Here is a 22211-nt window from a genome sequence, read left to right as displayed (position 1 = left end):
TGTGTGTGTTTTGCCCCCATTGACTTCCATTATAATAACATTGTTTTAATTGCAAGGCATATTAATATGCATTTTAGATTTCTGTTTTTTCTGTTGGGAAGAGGTAAAAAAAAAAAAAAGGTATTTTTACTGTTCATCATCAGTTTCTGTGCAAAAAATAGCGAAGTTTCGTTATTTTAAAAGATGTGTGTGTGATACAGACCTTTTCGGACTTATCTTTCTGTCTGAGAAAATCAGAATAGGCAGCTCAGTTCTCAGAACACGGTAAACATAGTAAATGTATTTATGGACACACACTATAATCTGTTTTACAAAGCCAGAAATCTATCTAAAGGGTTAATGCTGACAACTGATGATCAACAGTAAAACATTCCAAACAGGGAAAACCAGCAACAATCAAGAATGCATGATTGTATGGCTTATTCACATATTGTTCATGGCTTTACAATCAAAAACTGTGGGTATAATGGAAGTCAATGGGGCAAAAACAGCCACCAACATAATGAAAGGATAAATTTGGACAATACACATGGGTTAAAAATGTCCCCACCCCTAGTGTGGTATCTGCGCATTTAAAAAAATAATAATAATAAATATATATATATATATATATATATATATATATATATATATATATATATATATATATATATATATATATATATCAGCAAAAAAAAATTATTCAAAGATAATTCCTTGGATTTACTCAATATTTTTACGTTAAGTGGTTGTAAACAATTTATTTGGCCTGAATTTAAACAAACAAATTAAGTTGAACATTTTTTAATTTAATTTGTTTGTTTAAATTCAACACAAATAAATTGTTTGCAACAGTTCTGCATGCAACACTTTTTTCAGTGTACATTGTTGTATTGCATCTGATGTGTATGTGTTCAGGATCTTCCCTTATCTATCATGGCTGATCAAGTGGCTCCAGAGAACCCGACCCCTGCTGCTGCACCCACCGTTCGGCCCAAACAGCGGGTGTCCCACCGTGGACGCAGCGCAGGAGGCAGAGCCAGCTCCAATCAACAAGAGGGCAAGGTGGAGGAGTTTGAGCCCTTCATGCTGATGCCCAGAGGACCTCCACCACTCACTGGTGAGTCGGAGGAAATATTTGCTGCATCGGTGAATAAAAATATATACAATTAAAGTCAGAATTATTCGCCCTCCTGTGATTTTTATTTTTTGTTTTTCAAATATTTCCCAAATGATGATTAACAGAGCAAGGGAATTTTCACAGTATTTCCTTTAAGGTTTTTTCTTCTGGAGAAAGTCTTATTTATTTTATTTCGGCTAGAATAAAAGCAGTTCTTAATTTTTTAAAATCCATGTTAAGGTCAAAATATTAGCACCCTTAAGCAATATTTGTTTTTGATAGTCTACAGCAGGGATTCCCAAACTTTTTAATTCCGGGACCCACTTAGGCAAGTAGTTCAATCTCAAGACCTACCATAATATTTATTATGGAAAAATGGGTAAAAAAATGTATCCATTCAAAGCTGTCAAAATATATGGTGTGCGGCTTTTTGGATTTTGCGATTTGATATGCACAAAATGAGGCTCGAAGTGCTTGTTGTGGGATGCTGGCTGTAACTGTGTTTATTTTTTTTGTTGAAAAAGATCCTCTTCATTTTTCAGAAGAGAATATGATCAACCTTTGATCAAGACCCTTGATTATGATCAAGCACCGTCACATCGCAGTAAATTCCACTGCTAGTGTACATATAGCAGGGGTGATAGCGTTCCGGCACCACGCCGGATTTCCGGCGTACTGTGGCTGCGGGTAGGGTTGTGTCGGTGAGGAAATTTCCCCACCGGTTAATCGACATGTGACAACACCGGTAATACCGGTATCACCGTGGGAGTGGGCATTTTTTCATTTCCTCCTTTTTTCTGCTTTTAAATAGCTTATAAATGCGTGCGTATAATACTTTCACTTTCAGTTTTGCGGGAGTTGCCAATTCGGTGTCAATTGAATGGACAGAAAAGAAACTACAAAAAAAAATTCCTGTTATTAAACAAAACATAACTTATTTACATAACGAATAAAACACAACACTGCTACAGGCTGAAAAAAACTGTGTAAGTTGGAACCACACAAATAACAACCATAAACGCCTATGTTATATATTAACAGCTTAGTCCTTATGAACAATCCGTTTATAAAATACATTATTAACGAATCTATAGGCTATTGAAGAAAAAACCGAATATGAAATATGATCCTTGCATAATGATCACAACTAAACAAGCGAGCACTCATTTTATATTTAAACTATATGAAAAAAAATTAAGAATTGGAACATTATGTAAAAAATCAAAGCGCCTCGTCAGAGCTAAACATCACCGCACATGTGTCAGTTTACAGCTTCTGGAAAGATCAGACAACCTATACAGATCACACAATCTCAATAAACAACATGTAAATGTATAAATATTTCGATAAGTATTGTTATGGAATATTTATAACTAAATGATCTTGCTTTTTTGGTTTTATCGATACAGCTTTGATCTCTCTTACAAGCGGCAGTTACAGGCGCAGCATAAGGGCGTCTCACACTGTCAGTGGCGGAATACACACAGCACTGCCAAGACGTTTTATTTATTTATTTATTTTTTTTTTGCAGATTTGCGCGTTGTTCCTTTAAAAAAAAACCTTTTATTTTTTTAATTCTCTCAAGTTAATGTTGTCTATCGAGTAACTATCGAGTCCCTCGGATTGGAGTTCATTGCGCATTAAGACTATTGACCAACCGCCCTGTAAGTTTAAACACTACAGGTCCACAGCTCTGGTGTGGTATGAATTAAACGTTTTAAATGACAGCGAGACATGCTACGTTTAGTTTTTATTGTAAAATATACATTATAACCCATTACACGGTAAAATTATATGTTTTGAATGGCTTGTCTATTGACGGCGTATAGCCGTTAATTAAATATGCTGAGCATATTTTCATTAAAATCAAAACACATTAATACAAATTAGCCACCCTTTGATTTTTTTTCGTTTACGTATATTTTTATCAAACGAAAAATGCAATGAATTGTTAATTTTAGTTTTCATTTTATTAGAATTAATAGGCCTATAATTTATAGGCTACACAACTCATATATTTGGCTCCAATTGCGTTTTTACAGATATCCTACCAATAGACTTTTTTTTGGCTCAAAGACATTTATGCCTATTAAGTTTTGCAACTTGACTTGTGTTGTGGCTCGATGTCTGAATGAGAGAGAGAGAGAGAGAGAGAGAGAGAGAGAGAGAGAGAGAGAGAGAGAGAGAGAGGAAGAGAAATCAGTCCTCAGATTCGATGTGTGGCCGCACGTCTCAGTTACTTTATTGCAATTTTTAATATTGGCTCATCTAAATAAACTTTTCATATATTAAAAGCCGAAATATTGCCAGACAGAAGAAGCAACTTTCGGTTTTTGAAGAGAGCGGCCTCAGTTATAAAAGATGCGCGCACACAGGATTCGATCTTTTTGGCCTAGACATTATGGATTTTTTTGACATTAAACACATAATCAAGTGAAAATAAGCTGAACTTCGGAAAAAGTCCTCACGTTGCCACGATGTTTCTCTGCAGTTGGATTGTCAATGGCGCGGCATTGCTAAATCACTCGTTTTAATTAAAAAAAAGATAGGCTATTTATTATTAAACATTGTGAGATGATGGTCGCGTGATTTTTTTTTTTAAATGAGAGTATGCGTTGCGTATTTGTCTGTTTGATCAGTTTGCCTTCTCAGATCATCACGACTTGCCTAAAATAAAAGATATAAAACAGTTCAAGTATAAAACAATGGTAGCTTAAACGTTAAAGAATGTGTGCTATTAGGCGCATAGTTTGCTTATAAAAAGCTTGCAGGACATCGAGGCGCCAGAGCAATCACTTGCATTTTTTCAGTGGGAGCAATTTAAAGTTATCCGTCATTTTTGCTCACAAAGTACGAGTAATACATCAAAAAACGTTACAGCGTTTTTATAAAATAAAGAAAACCAAAATTATGCGCTTTCTGTCGTCTGGTTTTTGAACAGGAGCGCTTAACAAAATGAAGCAAAATGTATATGCCTCACAGACATAATAAATATATTTATAGAAAGCTTTAAATTATTACTTAACGAAATAAAACAAATCGAAAACAAAAAAACTCCTTCATGTAATCCGTAAAGATGAATTTCTCTCTAAAGGCGAGTCCAAGAGGAGATTGCCAGTCAGGATCTTTGCGACACTGACTCAGAATAAGTTTATTAATAAATAATTAAGATATGTCCTTACTCTTTCCTCGACACATTCATTGTTGTTTGTTTTTGCCGGTGCTTGGGGCGAGTTTTAGCTTATTGTGTGCGCTTGAACGCGGATTCGCAGTAGCAGTTTTAACATGGAGTGACACGACATCTGACGTACAGATGACACTGGCACATGCCACTGATTAGTGACACTTCCGGTGGCACGTACGGTTTTCCACTCATGTGTCACTCGCTATTGGCATGTGTAGTGACCTGTGTCACTCAGAGTGTCGCGCTGCATGTCACTGCAGTGACATCGACACCCGGCGAAGCTTATGACATTAATTAACACGAGCAAAACCATATTTAATCATTGCGCGACTTTTAACCTAGTTTATCGCGTCGCAAATTAGTTTATTTGCTGAGCTACTCCACGATGTTTTAATTTAAACGCATTTATTTTATGTATTCCTAGTCATACTTCCGTACGTAATATAGTCATTTGACAGTACATGTCAGTCAAATTTATTGTGGCATGCTTATGTATGGGAGGGGTTACACTTATCTGTTGTACTGTATATTATTGCATGTTCTATGTTTTTAATTCATTCGTTTATTTTATTATTTAACTTATTTTCATTTTAAGGTATTTTAAATAATATCCTTTAAAAAGTTATAATAAAATGCATGTTGAAAACTCGTAACATATATGCATGTAAGATAACAGGTGTCATTTGCCTAATGATTTTTAAATATTAAAGCAAAGAGACTTATAAGATTAATGTGCTTATAACGTGCTTAGACTGACATCTACTGGCACATGTCACAAGATCACTGACACTGGCATGTGTCACTGACATTACTGGCATGTGTCTAAAAACAGCCACTTGACAACAATGATGATCAGGGTTACACATAGGCTGTTAATATATTTGGGCCCAGGGGCCCACAAGTTATGTGTTAAAAGTGCGTTGCATACATAGTACCCCCACCCCTACTCACCTCAGGGACAAGGAAAAAAAGTTCAGGCTCAGGAATTTTTTCCACTATCAGCCCTGCATATAGTCATAAGAAACTAAATAGCTTTTTGATCAACTACTACAAGCTACTTTCAAGAAACGACTAAAAACTCAACTATTTAGTCTCCACTACACTTCCTAATCTGCAATTGCCTCTCTGAATATCACACTAACTGTACCATAAAAAAAAAAAAAAACTAATACTACTAATACTTCCCTTCTTAGACTTTACAGACCTGAAACTTGCCTATAGCACTTATTCATTGTTTCTCTTGGTTGTGTAAATTGCTTCCTTGTCCTCATTTGTAAGTCGCTTTGGATAAAAGCGTCTGCTAAATGACTAAATGTAAATGTAAATGTACAAGCTGGGAATAGGTCAGATAAATATGCCAATGCAATTAACGTTATTGCTGAATAGATCTAATATTTACACATTTGCTTGAGGAAGGAAGGATGGGGGTAGTTACATTACTATTACTATTTTCCATAACATCTATGCCCTTCCATAACATTAGCTGACGTTAAAACTAACAGATAGCACTGTAGCTATTTATTGATTAGCAATCTGTCAACGTTGGGGTATAAAAAAATGGGACAACAAATTGCTTCAGATGATAGAATAGATAGCAAACAATAGAAAATATTGACAATAAAATAAAAGGTTTAGCCTATTAAAATCAATGGCGTATTCAGAAATTAAATAAAGCCATAAAATCTACTTTACCTTTAATAGTATTTGGATATTGATTACAGTTACTATAGTTATTTAGTGCAGAGCAGCAAATGAATCTCTTATTGTGTTTTGTTTAATAACAGAGGTGTTAATGTAAGAATGCACAGATCTATAATGAATATTCGACTACTTGAGTAACTGTTTGTGCTCATTTAAGAGAAAATTAGTTGTGTTTACAATAAAACACGCAAGACTTAGCAAAAAAAAAAACGAAAAAAATAGGCATTTTTCTGACGGTCCCTTACTAAGAGCTCCGCTTAGCGCAAGCTCTAACGGCTAACGCAGATTGCGAGGCCTCAAACGGAGCAGTGCTCATAATGTGGAGCGAAAAAAAAAAGAAAAAGACAGCTGAGAAACAAAACCAGCTTTGTCTTTTTTTTAGGAAATACTCTTTAGATATTTTTAGGGTAAGAGATTTTGAGTTATTGCCGTCAATCGTACTGGATTTGATTCACCGCAATGTAAATATAGCTGCAGCTATGTGACGTAGCGAGACCCACCTTTGTTCACTGTGCGAGCCACAGTTTGAAAACCCCTGGTCTACAGAATAAACCTCACCTATACAATGACCTGCCTACTTAACCTAAATGTCACTTTCAGCTGTATAAAAGAAAAATGATATATTTCTTGAAAAATATCTAGTCAAATATTTTTTACTGTCATCATGGCAAAGATAAAATAACCCAGTTATTAGAAACGAGTTATTAAAACTATTATGTTTAGAAATGGGTTGAAAAAATATTTCAGATAAACAGGAATTGGTGGAAAATATACAGGGGCTAATAATTCTGACCTCAACTATATTTGCAATTGTTTCCTGCAAGCAGGCACGTGCACACATAGGGCTCAACCTGTGCAGTGCACATGCCCTTTTTAGTCTTGGATAGAAAGTGCCCTTCTAAAACGATCAAAAGCGCCCCCGCGACGCAACACACCCTTGGTCCCGCCCTTCAGTAGGCGCGCGACAACACAGCTGATCAGAACGCGCGAGACAACACCGCTCTTTAGTACGCGCGCGACAACACCCCCCACCCCCTAGCTCTTCAAAAAATTTATCCTGCACATGCCCTTTGGACGGTCTCTGCACGGGCCTGCCTGTAAGTAACGAAATGCTGCAGAAATTGAAAATGAATGAGTATTTGCTTTATAAATTTGCTTACAAAATGGAAGCTACAAGCAGTCAAATACACGTTTAATGTCCTTTTAAAATTTTGTGGCTCATTTAAGTTGTGTTAAATAGAATATAAGGCAAAAATGGGAATTTTGATTAACTGTGTGTGGTGAATACAAAGATGCCAAAAACAAATCAACACATTACACTCTCTTGCTGCTTCTAAGTATTAAATAATTAAACTCTTTTATTTTAAAATGGGGAAAATGCTCATTTATTCAATTAGGCAAATTCATTATTTTCCAAAAATATATCGGCATTTACATCAAATATTAGTTGTGTAAAGTATTAGAATAAGGGACATTTGTCTAAAATACACATAGAAATGAAACTAAAATGAGCTTTGAGTTTTAATTCATTACTCTTTACTGAGAGTGACTCTTCTATTTGGGGTTCGAGTGGTTTTGTTTACTATTTGTTTACTCTGTCTTATCCAGTCAAAGTCTTTAACAGAAAGGCTAAAACAAACAATCTAATGACATGAGCATTTTCTCACCATTTCCACCAGAAAGCAGACCTCTCTTGTTTTAAAGATAAGGTTTACTGCAGGAAACACCACTATTTTTTTAACGACTTGACCTTTTTTCGGGGGGTGGGGGGGGGGGGGGGTCTTTTTCTGTTTAAACCATCCTCATGTCCACATCCTCTGTTGCTGTTTGTGTAGGTCATTGTGGTGTAAAACAGTTGTTGCCAGATCGGATATGGTTGCGGCCAGGGCCGGAGCAAGCTGAACTGCCGCTCTAGGCAGAGGACGATCACGCCGCCCTCAACCCCAATATGAAAACGAAAGTGACCAGTTATGAAAATGAAGTGAGGTGTCGCGGACCTCTTTTCCAGCGCACTATGCGCGAATATAACTGAGGACGCGCGGGTGCTGAGGGAGGGAGGTGTCGCGGACACTGCGCTCTCTATTCTGCCGCCCTATGCGCGGATATGACTGAGGACGCGCGGGTGTCGCGGACCTCAATTATGCCGCCCTATGCGCGGTTATAACTGAGGAAACGCAGGTGCTGATAGAGGTGTCACTGACGCCGCCCTCTCTATTCTGTCGTCTATGCGCGAATATATTTAAGGACACGGGTGGTGAGGGAGGTGTTCGGACATAACTGAGGACGCGGGTGGTAAGGGAGGTGTCGCGGATGCCGCCCTCTCTATACTGCCGCCCTAGGCGGCCGCCTAGGTCGCCTCTATGGACGCGCCGGCCCTGGTTGTGGCTGGAAGTTAATGAGAATTAATAATATTATTTATTAAATTTCTCATTTATTGTATTTTTTTAACGTTTTCCCCCATCCTAAATCTAAACCCTACCATCTGAGCACTCTAAAAACAGTAGTTGTACAGAGAATTATTTATGCTATCTATTAAATAACCCAATAAATTGTATTTTTTGACGCAATCCCCAACCCTAAACGCAACCGTCGCAGTACTGTAGAAAATATAAATTGCTGTTATACAGTGTCATAAAAAACACTGCTATATTAATTTGCACATCATACCTCCAGCAGGCTGCGTATCCGATCTAGACTTTACCGTAAAACACCAGTTTAAGCATGGAATGTGTTTGTTTTTCAGAGTATCTGGATATCTTTGATGTGGATGTGCTCAAACAGCCTAATGAAGTGAATAAACAGGCTCATCACACACACCTTTACTCCAGCAACTTCCTCATCGTGCGCCGAGCTCAAGAGTTTCAGATCAAGATCACCTTCAATCGACCCTACAAACCGGCTGAAGACAAGTTTGCGGTTGAGTTTGTTATAGGTAGGTTTTTTTTTAATTGAAGAATTTTGAAATATAACTATTATAACACAGGCTCCTTGGAAATGTGTGCTTTGGTTTACATTTTTACAAAACCACAAAAAAGTAATTTAACATGCATCTGACTGCAGTTAGGTAAAACCAACACGAGGGGGCAGTATGATGATGGCAAATTTTGTTCCTGTTCAGACTAATGATATACACAGTGATGTATTAAAAGATTATTTTTGTGAAGTTTTTTGCACAACACCAAATAAATATATGTCAACTTGATGCTGTTGTGTGATGAAATACATTTGCCGCACCGATCTCCATATCGATAACTTTTCTGGTTTGGTCACTTTGTTCGTAGGTCAATTTGCACATCGTGAACTGCAGAGTGCTTAGGTTTGAGTCTGGTAAAGCACTTTTCAACAAAAGAGAGAAAATCTATGTAAAATGTGTGTAAAGTTATGTGATTGCAGGCACCTTACACTTAAGTTTGCTTTTAAAATTACTATTGGATGGATTTGGGGAACGGTTTGGCTTAGGGAAGTGGCATATTTCAGATTCGTAAAAATGTAGACAGCATGCTCTTGTGGATTTGTCATCTGAAACGTACAGCAAAACGCACACTAAGCAACGTATTTTTTAGATTCGCAAAAATGTAGAAGCGCCCTTTAGTGGATTTGTCCTCAGATACATACAACAAAACGTAGCCTAAGTAATGTAATTCAGATTAGCAAAAATGTTGACAGCACCCTCTAGTGAATTTGTCATCTGAAGCGTACAACAAAACACACCCTAAGTAACATATTTTAGATTCGCAAAAATGTAGAAGCACCCTCTAGTGGATTTGTCATCTGAAGCGTACAACAAAATGCACCCTAAGTAACACGTTTCAAATTAGCAAAATGTAGCTAGCGCCCTCTAGTAGATTTTGTCATCTGAAACATAAAGCAAAATGCACCCTAAGTAACATATTTCAAATTCGCAAAAATGTAGACAGTGCCCTCTAGTGGATTTGTCATCTGAAACGTACAACAAAACACACCCTAAGTAACATATTTTAGATTCGCAAAAATGTTAAAGCGCCCTCTAGTGGATTTGTCATCTGAAGCGTACAACAAAATGCACCCTAAGTAACACGTTTCAAATTAGCAAGATTTTGTCATCTGAAACATAAAGCAAAATGCACCCTAAGTAACATATTTCAGATTCGCAAAAATGTAGACAACACCCTCTAGTGGATTTGTCATCTGAAGCGTACAACAAAACACACCCTAAGTAACAGATTTCAGATTCGCAAAAATGTAGACATCGCCCTCTAGTGAACTCGTCATCTATAAGCATTCAACGAAGCTGGAATGAACTTTTACTAGCTGTAAATTAATTTTTACAATTGTTTTCTGATGTATGTTTCTGCTTTTTATGCTTTCTGTGTTTTTTAAATGTTCACCTGCAGCATTTAAAAAGATGTTGTTGTAGAATTTTTTTTATCAATTAATCAATTGTTATCCATAACTTAAAAGTAATTATTGTCTTATCAGCTAATATTGTAACAGTAATGCATCTCTAATAATAAACAGTTAATAAGTGCATCAGTTATGTTATATATTACTATATTTACTATAGTCTAAATTATTTGTCATAAGATTATAGTTCTCATTTTATAAAATGTGAAGGGCAAAATAATGCGGATACTGTATAGTCAGTGATTGAGTGTATTTCATTTTTTGAGATTAATATGTTTCTTTTGTGACAATCTGTGATTCAGCACATGCTTTGAGTTTTGCATGCTATGCACTATGCAAAACAGATTCCATAAATGACACACTTCCTGTTTGCATTCTTAAAAGATTCTCTCTTGTATGGCTTCTGTTGTTCCATTAAAAAACCTTAAACTTCTATGGAGCTCCACATTCTGTTTTAGAGTTTTAGAATGTTCTTCAAAATAATGATTATTTTTAGAATGTTTAATAAAACCAGAAATAATAATAATACCAAAAATGATGTCATGAATTTCATTAAAATGCCCCCAACCCCTCCCCCACAGAAAACCTGATTGTCTCAGTAAGTCAGAAGTCACTTTATGCTTTCATTGTTTTAAAGCATACATATTTTTTAAAGTTTCCTTCTGCTTTAATTATCAGCTTCCCCCTTTTGCAATACCAAAGAATTATTTAAAGAGGCAAATTGTCCAGCGCAGCAGTAAATGTAACGGAGTGAGCATTTTTCACACTTAAATTTCAGAATAATGGCAACTCTTGTGAAATTTCAGAGAGCTTTCTCTTCTCGTTGCCACACTTCCCTTCAGTGGTAAAACATTGCTCACTTCCCTGTTTTCCTGATAATGATGAACACATTCAAGCACTCATATTTAAGGAAACTGAGCACAGGACCCGAAAGAAGTCAGTTTGACGGCTAGTTGTGTAAGGTGCTTTTTACTCGAATATCCCAACTGTCACCCTGCCTTGTGCATGTTTCTTTTTTTTCTTTTTCAATTTTCCATTGTGTTACGGTTTAACTAAATTGTCTATTGAAAATAAACGTAACGCTTATAATATTAAATTATTACTGAGTAGATGGATGGAAAATACACCAGGACACAATTTACATTCCATTCGTTTATTCCTCTTATGAGGAGAAGAAAAATGAAGCCAACAAAAGAGAGGCTTACATGTGTGCGCTTTGTACAATGCATGTATAATAATAATAATAAGAAGAAGAAGAAAGAAATACAATCAAAAGTTTTAGGGGACAAAGGAACTAAAGTGGTGCCAAAGCAAAGATCTAAACAAAACAAAAAGCCACCTAAACTAGAACACAAGATCCCCCTCTAAACTTACTAATAAAAATCAAAATGTGAAAAAGAAACCGAAATCTTAAGCGTTTGCGACGCCACACCTAAACTCCCTGAAATAATAAGCAAAAATACAAAATGCGGCGCTCACCCACTTACCTAGTGTTTCTGAACATCGAAGTTACCTACGGGCAAAATGTATGTCGCTCGACTTAAACTATTCCCTTTTCCCCAAAAAGGAATGATAAATTCTTTAAGCATGAGCTAATTTACATCGATGTAATTATTCAGAAACACAGAACAAAACATACATTATAAACAGCAGCGAGCGAACACAAACCAACGCACATAGCACTCTGAAAAACAAGGCGTGCCGGTCGAATTTAAAGTCCGCGGAACGAAGTCCAATTGGTTCACGAGGAAACACCCTAATAAGGAGTGACAGGCTTGGGATCCAATCAGCAGGTACCTAGTAGAGTAAAAGTAGCGGAACAAAAGGTGATAGGGCGAGACAAAGAGCGAATGACAGACAAGGAGATGCGAAGGGAGCGAAAGGAGACACGCAAAACAGAGGGAGAAGGCACAAAAAATACAAACTCCCACAGACCGTAACACATTGTCATAAACGGAGCAAGGAAAATTTCACATGATTTCCCATCATTATTCTTTCTTCTGGAGATTGTTTTATTTCAGCTAGAATAAAAGCAATTTTAGTTTTTTTTAAACCATTTTAAGATCAATATTATTAGCCCTCTTGAGCAGTTTTTTTATTGTCTACAGAATAAACCACTGTACATACAATTGCTTGCCTAATTACCCTAACTTGACTAGAAATTAGTTATTATAACTATTATTTCTAGAAATGTGTTCTCCATTAATATTAATATTCAGTGGGGGCTAATAATTCTGACTTGTGGAACTGTATTGCATAAAGGGTTACCAGACAAGGCCAAACTAATATTTAAATTTGGATTTAATAATTTTTTTAGGGGAAAAAAATTTATACTCTTATGCTGTGTTCACACCAGATGCGGAACGCTCAGATAAATTGCGCTATTCATTTTGATGCATTTATTGTTGCAAAATTATCTGTTTAATAAACAGGATAATCAAATGAAAGCAAATGAAGTGCATTCGGCCTCAGCCAAAATGCCGGTTCAGTTTGAATGGTGGTCTTTATTTAATACAAATAAATCGCTCAACAAAATGTTTAGTTGGCGAGGCAGTGGCGCAGTAGGTAGTGCTGTCGCCTCACAGCAAGAAGGTCGCTGGGTCGCTGGTTCGAACCTTGGCTCAGTTGGCGTTTCTGTGTGGAGTTTGCATGTTCTCCCTGCCTTTGCTTGGGTTTCCTCCGGGTGCTCCGGTTTCCCCCACAGTACAAACACATGTGGTACAGGTGAATTGGGTAGGCTAAATTGTCCGTAGTGTATGAGTGTGTGTGTGTATGAGTGTGTGTGTGGATGTTTCTCAGACATGGGTTGCGGCTGGAAGGGCATCCACTGCATTGCTTGCTGGATGAGATTGTGGTTCATTCCACTGTGGCGACCCCGGATTAATAAAGGGACTAAGCCAACAAGAAAATGAATGAATAAATCGCTCTTTAAGACCGACTCAGGGCTTCTGGTAGTACCTAGAATAGCAAAGTCAAGTAAAGGAGGTCGAGCCTTCTCATTTATGGCTTCTAAACTCTGGAATAGCCTTCCTGATAATGTCTGAGGCTCAGACACACTCTCGCAGTTCAAACCTAGATTGAAGACCTATCTGTTTAGTTAAGCATACACAAAGTGCATCACTTAGTGGTATGATACATGAATGTGTTCCACACAGGTTTCTGCATCTTGTTTATATACACTATGAACAGCAGCTACACTAATTATTCTCTAATCTCTACCACACTGAACTTAAACTCTGAAAATTGAACTGACACTGTTTCATTTTTCTATGATCTTTTATGTGGAGCTGCTTTGACACAATCTACATTGTAAAAGTGCTATACAAATACAGGTGAATTGAATTAAATCTAAATATTAAATGTGTTATGATCTGCTGTTGTGCACCAGGACCGGTTCCTCAGTACAGTAAAGGCACCTACATTCCCGTCTTCCCCACTGCGAAGCGGCAGAGCGTCTGGAGCGGCCGGGTCATCGAAAGCAGTGAAAATGTGGTCACGATGGGCATCACTCCCTCAGCAGAGTGCATTGTGGGAAAATACATGACCTACATCGGTGTGGAGACACCGTACGGCATCCGCAGGACCAGGAGAGACCCAAACACTGACATCTATATCCTTTTCAACCCGTGGTCACCAGGTCAGAATTAAACATACAGAGATACTTACACTAAAACTAAAAATCTAGCTTTACTTTTATTAATTAAGCAGATGATTTTAGGATTAAAGAAACACTTCAAATCATCAGAGAGCAAAATGCATAAATGTTTGACACGTCTAGTTTTTTTTTTTCCATTCCTCCAAATTTACTGCAAGTATGAAGGTGTCTGAATAAATGTAGTTTTGCCTGTGGATTTGACTATATCGCTCCTGCTTTGAAAGTATAGCGGGCATATTTAGAGTGTTGTTTCTTTCTCAGCTGATCCGGTGTTTCTGGATGACGAGGAGGAACGTGAGGAGTGTGTAATGAATGAACTCGGGATCATCTATCATGGAGCATATGATGATGTGTCTGAACGCGCCTGGAACTACGGACAGGTGTGAAGGACGACATTAATGCATCTAACTTGCATTGTCAAAATAACTGACTATGCTTGCATTGCAAATAATGCAATGTGCGGTGTTGTTTCTTTTCTAGTTTGAGTTTGGAGTTCTGGATGCATGTCTGTTCGTCATGGATAAAGCTGATATGCCGCTGTCAAACCGAGGTGATGTCGTTAAAGTGACTCGCGTCGCTTCAGCAATGGTGAGAAACTGTAAACTACAATGGCTGAGAGAGCTCAAATGCGCTGGAAGCTGAACTGACACTTAAATAATTGCGTATAAATAATGATGTACTAATATGAAAACTAATGATTCAATTCAATTCAATTCAGCTTTATTTGTATAGCGCTTTTACAATGTAGATTGTGTCAAAGCAGCTTCACATAAATGGTCATAGTAACTGGAACAGTGTGGTTCAGTTTTTAGTGTTTAAGTTCAGTTCAGTTCAGTGTGGTTTAAAATCATTACTGAGAGTTCAAACACTGAAGAGCAAATTCATCGATGCATAGCTCTACCAATCCTGAACCATGCGAGCCAGTGGCGACAGCGGAGAGGGAAAAAAAACTTCACCTGATAGGAGTGAAGAAAAAAAACCTTGAGAGAACCAGACTCAGTTGGGCACGACCATTTTAAAGGGTCACGAAACACCAAAACACATTTTTTGAGCTGTTGACAGTTGTATATGTGTCCCACACTGCTAAAAACACTATTAGGACACCTATATTTCACTAAAAAGTGTAAATTGGTTGTTTTTGCGTTATTTCAAGCTAATTTGTACTTCCTGTTTGAAACGAATTTTTGAAGCTGCGTCATGGTCATGACATAATAGCGTGTATTCCAGCGTGCAGACTGGGCGTCTGTGCCTGAGTGAGTCTTATTACGTCTTACAGTGTGATACATTAATGCATGAGTAAGGCTTGGTTCAAACCAATCAGCGCGCTCTATTGTGGAACTTCATTAATATTCATTAGTGTCACCGTGTTTACGCCACAAAGACGCCACGTTGTGTTGGCAAAACAAGCGTGAAGTGTTGCTTTTATAGTTTGCTGCCGTTAAGTTTCGTTTTCATTTTCTCTCTGTGAGAGCTCAGTCTCACGTGTGGATTAACAGTGTACGCGACGCTCGACAACAATAACTTACGTGTCTGAGGATTATTGTTTACCTGAGAGCTGTTCTCATCTGCAAACGCTGAAATCTGAATTCGCTTGTAGTATTCTCTCCATAAAGACGCGGCTCTAGTTGCTGGTGATTGTCCTGTCTCTACAGATTTGGTAAGTGAGCGACCAGTGCTCTTTGTTTATTCAGTTTGTTCGTATCGAATTAAGTTACTATTGCACTGAGTGCAGAAATGTAAGCACCGCATTTTGTGACCGGAATAACACACGCGGCTTTCTGACGCTACCTGCCGTGTGCATCTAAGTTTCCGGGAAATGCGGAGTTTTTTTCTCTCTCATTCGCCGTGCGGTATCAAACATTGCATGAAAAATACACGCTTGCAGCAGTTCCTCGAATCAAATATCTCGTTTGTCGCGAGAGGCATGAACGAATTCCCTGAATGAAAGAGCCAAACTGCAGTTAAAGTCCAACTTTTAATAATTTGGCAAATAATTCGACTACAGATGTCCATGTAAACACATTGTCACATTGTCCGCTGTGGGTGTGTATTTTGACTCTGAAACTCGCGCGTGCACAAATAGACACTCCCACACCATCCCACTTTAGTTCCTCCGACACTCCCCCCTAAACAGAGCTGGACACGCCCACTTTTCTGACTTTTTCCAAAGTGGAGGTGTGAAAACACCCTGCTGAAACGAGGGGGTTTCATGGCCCTTTAATTTCTCCGCTGGCCAAAAGTCTTGTGCAGAGCTTCAGTCACCGCGGTGGGCTAGAAGATGGCCTCAGCGAAGACTCGTCTGTCCCTGGAGCGTCGCTGGAATCAGACACATGTTCTCCACTGCCCATGACCATCAGCGCAGCAGCAGCTCAGCATATGGCCTGGTCCCGGATATGGAAACCTTGGGATCATCTCGTCGCTGGTCTTGGATCCAATCAGTGACTCCGCATAATCTAAGGACCTCGGGATGAGAATTCCCAGGTGAAAATAGAGAATAAAGAGAATAATTAGCGTAGCTGCTGTTCATAGTGTATATAAACGAGATGCAGAAACCTGTGTGGAACCCGCTAGGTGATGCATTGAGTGTATGCTTTACTAAACAGATAGGTCTTTAATCTAGTTTTGAACTGGGAGAGTGTGTCTGAGTCTCGGACGTTATCAGGAAGGCTATTCCAGAGTGTAGGAGCCATGAAAGAGAAGGCTCGACCTCCTTTACTTGATTTTTCTATTCTAGGTACTACCAGAAGCCCTGAGTTTTGAGATCTTAAAGAGCGAGTTGGATTGTAGCGAGACAGAAGGTTGGTTAGATAAACAGGAGCTAGATTGTTTAGAGCTTTATAGGTGAGAAGTAATATTTTAAATTGAATACGAAACTTAACAGGCAGCCAGTGTAGGGAGGATAAAATTGGGGTGATATGATGAATAAATGCAAATGTAACGTGTCTGGTCCTTCAACTCTTCTTCTTCCTCTGCGTTGTGTGTTATACTCTTTAATGAAGGCCCGGACACAGTATCTGGTTAATCCTTTTACTGAAATAATAAACAGTACAGCCCTTTTACGTGGATTGCTTGCTGCAGACACACAACATCCACAGCATGGCTGTCTCACAAAATCTGCTGTGTTACATCATTATTATCCACCACGGTGACTGTAGCTCTGCACAAGACTTTTGGCCAGCGGAGAAATTAAAATGGTCGTGCCCAACTGAGTCTGGTTTTCTCGTTTTTTTTTTTCTTCACTCCTATCAGGTGAAGTTTTTTTTCCCTCTCCGCTGTCGCCACTGGCTCGCATGGTTCAGGATTGGTAGAGCTACGCATCGATGAATTTGCTCTTCAGTGTTTGAACTCTCAGTAATGATTAAATCACACTGAACTGAGCTAAACTGAACTGAACTGAACTTAAACACTAAAACCTGAACCACACTGTTCCAGTTACTGAACCACACTGTTCCAGTTACTATGACCATTTATGTGAAGCTGCTTTGGCACAATCTACATTGTAAAAGCGCTATACAAATAAAGCTGAATTGAAAATAAAGCTGAATATGAACTGAAAATCAAATGAACATTTTGCATAAAACATAACATTCACAATTAACAAATGAACATTGACATACCTAAAATAATAATAAACAGTACAGCCCTTTTAAGTGGATTGCTTGCTGCAGACATACAACATCTAAATAAAATAGAAAATCAAATCAACCGCATGGCCTTGCTAAAGAGCACAATCCAGTAGACATTTATAAAAAGCCATTTAACTTACAAAAACTACATGTCACATGTCACACTGAATGCTTAATGATGATATAACCGAATTATAAACTAAATGTGTGAAATCGCTACTCTTTTAAGTTAACATTAGCCCCTTTCACACAGTGATACCGGTAAATATATGGAACATTTCCGGAACGACTTTAGCGGTAAATTAAGAGCTGTTCACACAGGCGAGGACGTTACGGAATTTTTCCGGAAAAGAGCATTCACACATCCATTCCAAAATACCGGTAAATTCTGATGTCATTGACCAGAAATGAGCTCTAAACGGCTGCGCTTGTGTTTGTAAACATTTGACTACATCGCAAACTCTTTTGATGGATCAGTATTGTGAACAACTTCGATGAAATCCTATAGAGAAACACTATTGCATGTCGAGATGTACATGATATGTGTGTGTTTCATGGGCACAAGCAAAGCTTGAAGGTAAACAAACAACGGCTTATCATAAGCATCTTATCGATAATCAATCACACTGTTTGCATTAAGATGAACATATAAACGTTATCTGGCTAATTTCTAGCTGCTAAATGTGTCTGGAAAAATATTCTAAGGCTTTTATTTTCATAATCGCGCGGACGTGAATGCGTCTGACTGTTCTGATTGGCTAAAGCAGACGTCTTACGTCAGCAAGTTCTAGACGTGCACGTGCTTATTCCGGCAATCTTCCTTCTGCGTTCACACAGCGCAGCATTCCGGCAAGTTACCGGTAATGTTACAACTTCTCTTTCCGGAAAATAGACAGAATGAATTTACTGGTATTTTCAAAAAGGGCCTGTTCACACATATACACCTTTCCGGAAAATTGCCTGTAATTTTCCAGAAAGCTGTTTTTGTGTGAAAGGGGCTATAGATAAACTGAGACGGAGCATGAAAAACACCTACCCACAGCATGGTTGTCTCACAGCATCTGCTGCGCTAGGTCACTTCCTGCCTAACTTGTATGTCTGCAGTACCCAAACGAACCACATGAGGGCGCCCTTACTTTATAAAACACACAACTGCTGCATAATTCAGGAGGATTCACAATGAAAAATATAACTTCGTTACACAAACTTCAAATGAGTTTGTGTGAATAATGGCTACCTTAATTACTTGTTAGTTCATGTTTGTTAATTATTGTATTAACTAACACTTTAGTTTTAGCTAAATACAACTAACATGAACTCATGACTGGTAATGTATGTTTATGTCATGACTTTACTTGGAGGGGTGCATTATCATTAACTCATCCTTAACTACTCATGAACTCCTTTGTGTAGGCTGTTCATGTTGATGTAAACACACACTAGATGGTCTTGCATAGGCTACATTTAAGCAAAGGAGGCTTGATGGATGGAAAGATGACTGCATGGAAAGCAGGACTGACCATACCTCGAGAAGTACATGTTACGATGCATTAACTTAATTTCTGATGCTGTGCTAAAAAAAAAAAAAAAAAAAAAAAAAAAAAAAAAAAAAAATTTTAATATTTTCCAAATGATGTTTGGCAGAGCACGGAAATTTTCACAGAATGTCTGATATAATTTTTTCTTCTAGAGAAATCTGATTTGTTTTATTTTGGCTAGAATAAAAGCAGTTTTTAAATTTTAACACCATTTTAGGGACAAAATTATTAGCCTCTTTAAGCTATATTTTTTCTTGATAATCTACAGAACAAACCATCATTATACAACAGCTTGCCTAATTACTCTAACCTGAAAGGGGTGGATGGGGGTATCGGTCAGACGACAGCGGCCTCTGTTGGATTTGCGCGAGAACAGCAGGTGTGAATGTCACTCGCGAGAAATTTGAGATCTGAAAAAGCATACACAGCGGCCTCTGGTGGATTTGCGAAAACAAAAACTGCCAAAAAAAAAAAAAACTTCCTGGGACGTATTTTGCGCTGTTTAGAAATGTATGCAGGGGTATGTATCAATAATGAGCCTGGGTTAAAAGTAACAATACTAAAGCATGGCACAGCTTTAAACTGCTCTTGTTGGGTGAAATGGTTTGTGTTACCTTTATCTGCACAGCTGAACTCTCGTGATGATGACGGAGTGTTGGTGGGAAACTGGAGTGGGGATTACATGTACGGAGTGCCGCCGACGTCCTGGACGGGCAGCGTTGAGATCCTATTGGACTACGCCAACAGTAGTGGAACTCCAGTCTGCTATGCTCAGTGCTGGGTCTACGCCGCTGTCTTCAACACCTGTGAGAACTAGGATCCGTTTTTTGATAATAGCCTGATAACTATGTTTGGTTGCCAGAATGGTCTATTAAAGGTTTTTTAAGGTTTGATTTTGTTTGATTAGTTTTTTTTTTACAAGATTTCAATGTCCGTTTTTTGTTTTGTAGAACTTTATTGGAATCTGTCAGGAAGTTCTGTCAATGTTAGTTTTTGATTCCCAGATTGTTCTTTTTAAGGTTTGATTTTGGTTAGCCGTGAAAGTTTTCATTACAAGATTTAATGTTTTTGGTTCGCTGAACTTTATTCTAATGTTCCCAGTATGTTCTGTTAACTGCTTTCTCGCAAAACGTTTCCGGAATATTCTGTCACTGTTAGTTTTTGATTCTCTGAATGCTGCTTTTAAGGTCTGGTTTTGATCAGTCGGGAAGGTTTTTTTTTTTACAAAATTTGAATGTCAGTTTTTGGTTTGTAGAGAGTTGTTCTATAATGTTCCCTGGATGTTCTTTCAGCGTTAGTTTTGGATTCTCAGAATGCTGTATTTAAGGTTTGAATTTGGTTAGCCAAGAAGGTTTTCTCTATATGATATTGTAATGTTAGATTTTGGTTTTGAGAATGAACGTTGGGGATGGGAATAAGAATGAACATTTTCATTACAAGGTTTCAACATTAGTTTTTGATTGGTAGAACGTTATTCCTCACAGAGTATTTCCAGAACGTTTTGTCAGTGTTGGGTTTTGATGCCCAGAATGTAATTTTGTAAGATTTGATTTTGTTTGGCCATTAAAAGTTTTCATTACAAGATTTCAAGGTTAGTTTTTAGTTTGTAGAACATTATTTTAATGTTTCCAGAATGTTCTATCAATGCTAGTTTTTGATTCCCAGAATGTTCTTCATAAGGTTTATCTATATGAGAATAGAATGTTAGTTTTTGGTTTGTAGATCATTATTATTAAGTTATTCTTCACATAATGTTCCTAGAATGTTCTGTTAACATTGTTTTTTTTTTTTTTTTGAAGGTTTGATTTTGATTAACCAGGAAAGTTTTCTTTTCAAAATTAGAATGTTAAGATTTGGTTTGTAGAATGTTATTCTAATGTTATACTCCACAGATTGTTCCCAGAATTTTCTGTCATTATTAGATTTTGATCTCCAGAACTTCCTTTTCAAGGTTAGATTTTGGTCGACCATGAAAGTTTTTATTACAAGCTTTCAGATTTAGTTTTTGTTTTGTAGAATGTTATTCCAATGTTACCGCAGAATATTTCCAGAATGTTCTGTCAATGTTGCAAATGATGCCCAGAACATTATTTTGTAAGGTTTGATTTTGATTAGCGTTATAAATTTTTTCTAATGTTAATCTACACAAAGTTTCCTGACCCTCTTTATGGAATGCTATTTTATGTTTGCAAAATAATAACATTAAATAACCATAAAAAAACGTTTTGGATTTATAATTTTTTGGTTGTTTACAATTAAATACTGTGCATCAATCTGAGAACACTATTTTATAATTTTATAATTCTATATATAATATATATAGAATCTCAAAAAATATTTAAAATTATATTTTTATTGTAACGTTATTGTTTGGTTCTTAAAAAAAAGGTAGGTCAAAAGGTCAAATAATTGTATGATTTTATGTCTCCTCCTCCACAGTCCTGCGATGTCTCGGGATCCCCAGCAGAGTCGTGACCAACTTCTTTTCTGCTCACGACAATGACGGCAACCTGAAGATGGACATAATCCTGGATGAAAATGGGAAACTGGACCGGAACCGCACCAAAGACTCCATCTGGTTTGAGCTTACTTACACATCGTTTGCATTATGTCACATTATTGTACAGTGTTTCCTCTAGGATTTTTCCAGCTGTGGCGGCAGGCCTTTTTTTCACACTGGTCTACCTTTGGCGTTATTTCAGTGACAAATGTCGTAAGCGCAGTATTACTAGTCGAGATTGCTATTATGTAATAGCCTACAGCATGCGGATCTCTTTGCTTGCGCGCTGATTTCCTCTGCTTGTGCACAAAACTTCTTGCACACCCCCTTCAAATATAAGCCGCTTCAAGAGCACGCAGATTTTGTGCGCTCTCAAATAAACACTGCTGAAGTGTGATTTAGTGCGTTGATGTAATGAGTATGTCTCCAGCATTTATTACATTTGCTAGGAATATTTATGAATGTCTCCAATAAACCTACAGAGCGATATAATAATGCGTCCTGAAGTCAAGTGAAACGGCTATA

The 22211-nt window shown here is 37.6% G+C and overlaps 1 protein-coding gene across 1 annotated transcript in view; it reads left to right on the top strand.

Moving 5' to 3' along the window:
• f13a1b (coagulation factor XIII, A1 polypeptide b) overlaps positions 1–22211 on the top strand; it is a 44472-nt gene that overhangs the window by 4766 nt on the left and 17495 nt on the right. The window contains 7 exon segments of the mRNA NM_001077154.1: positions 898–1099; positions 8728–8916; positions 13756–14004; positions 14284–14402; positions 14503–14610; positions 19815–19992; positions 21626–21764. Of these exon segments, the coding sequence (NP_001070622.1) occupies positions 916–1099; positions 8728–8916; positions 13756–14004; positions 14284–14402; positions 14503–14610; positions 19815–19992; positions 21626–21764 (1166 nt within the window). The 5' untranslated portion in view covers positions 898–915.

This window comes from Danio rerio, chromosome 7, assembly GCF_049306965.1.
Source record: "Danio rerio strain Tuebingen ecotype United States chromosome 7, GRCz12tu, whole genome shotgun sequence".
Taxonomy (NCBI): Eukaryota; Metazoa; Chordata; class Actinopteri; order Cypriniformes; family Danionidae; genus Danio; species Danio rerio.
Note: the sequence above shows the minus strand (reverse complement) of the source record. Positions and strands in the feature narration are given on the sequence as shown.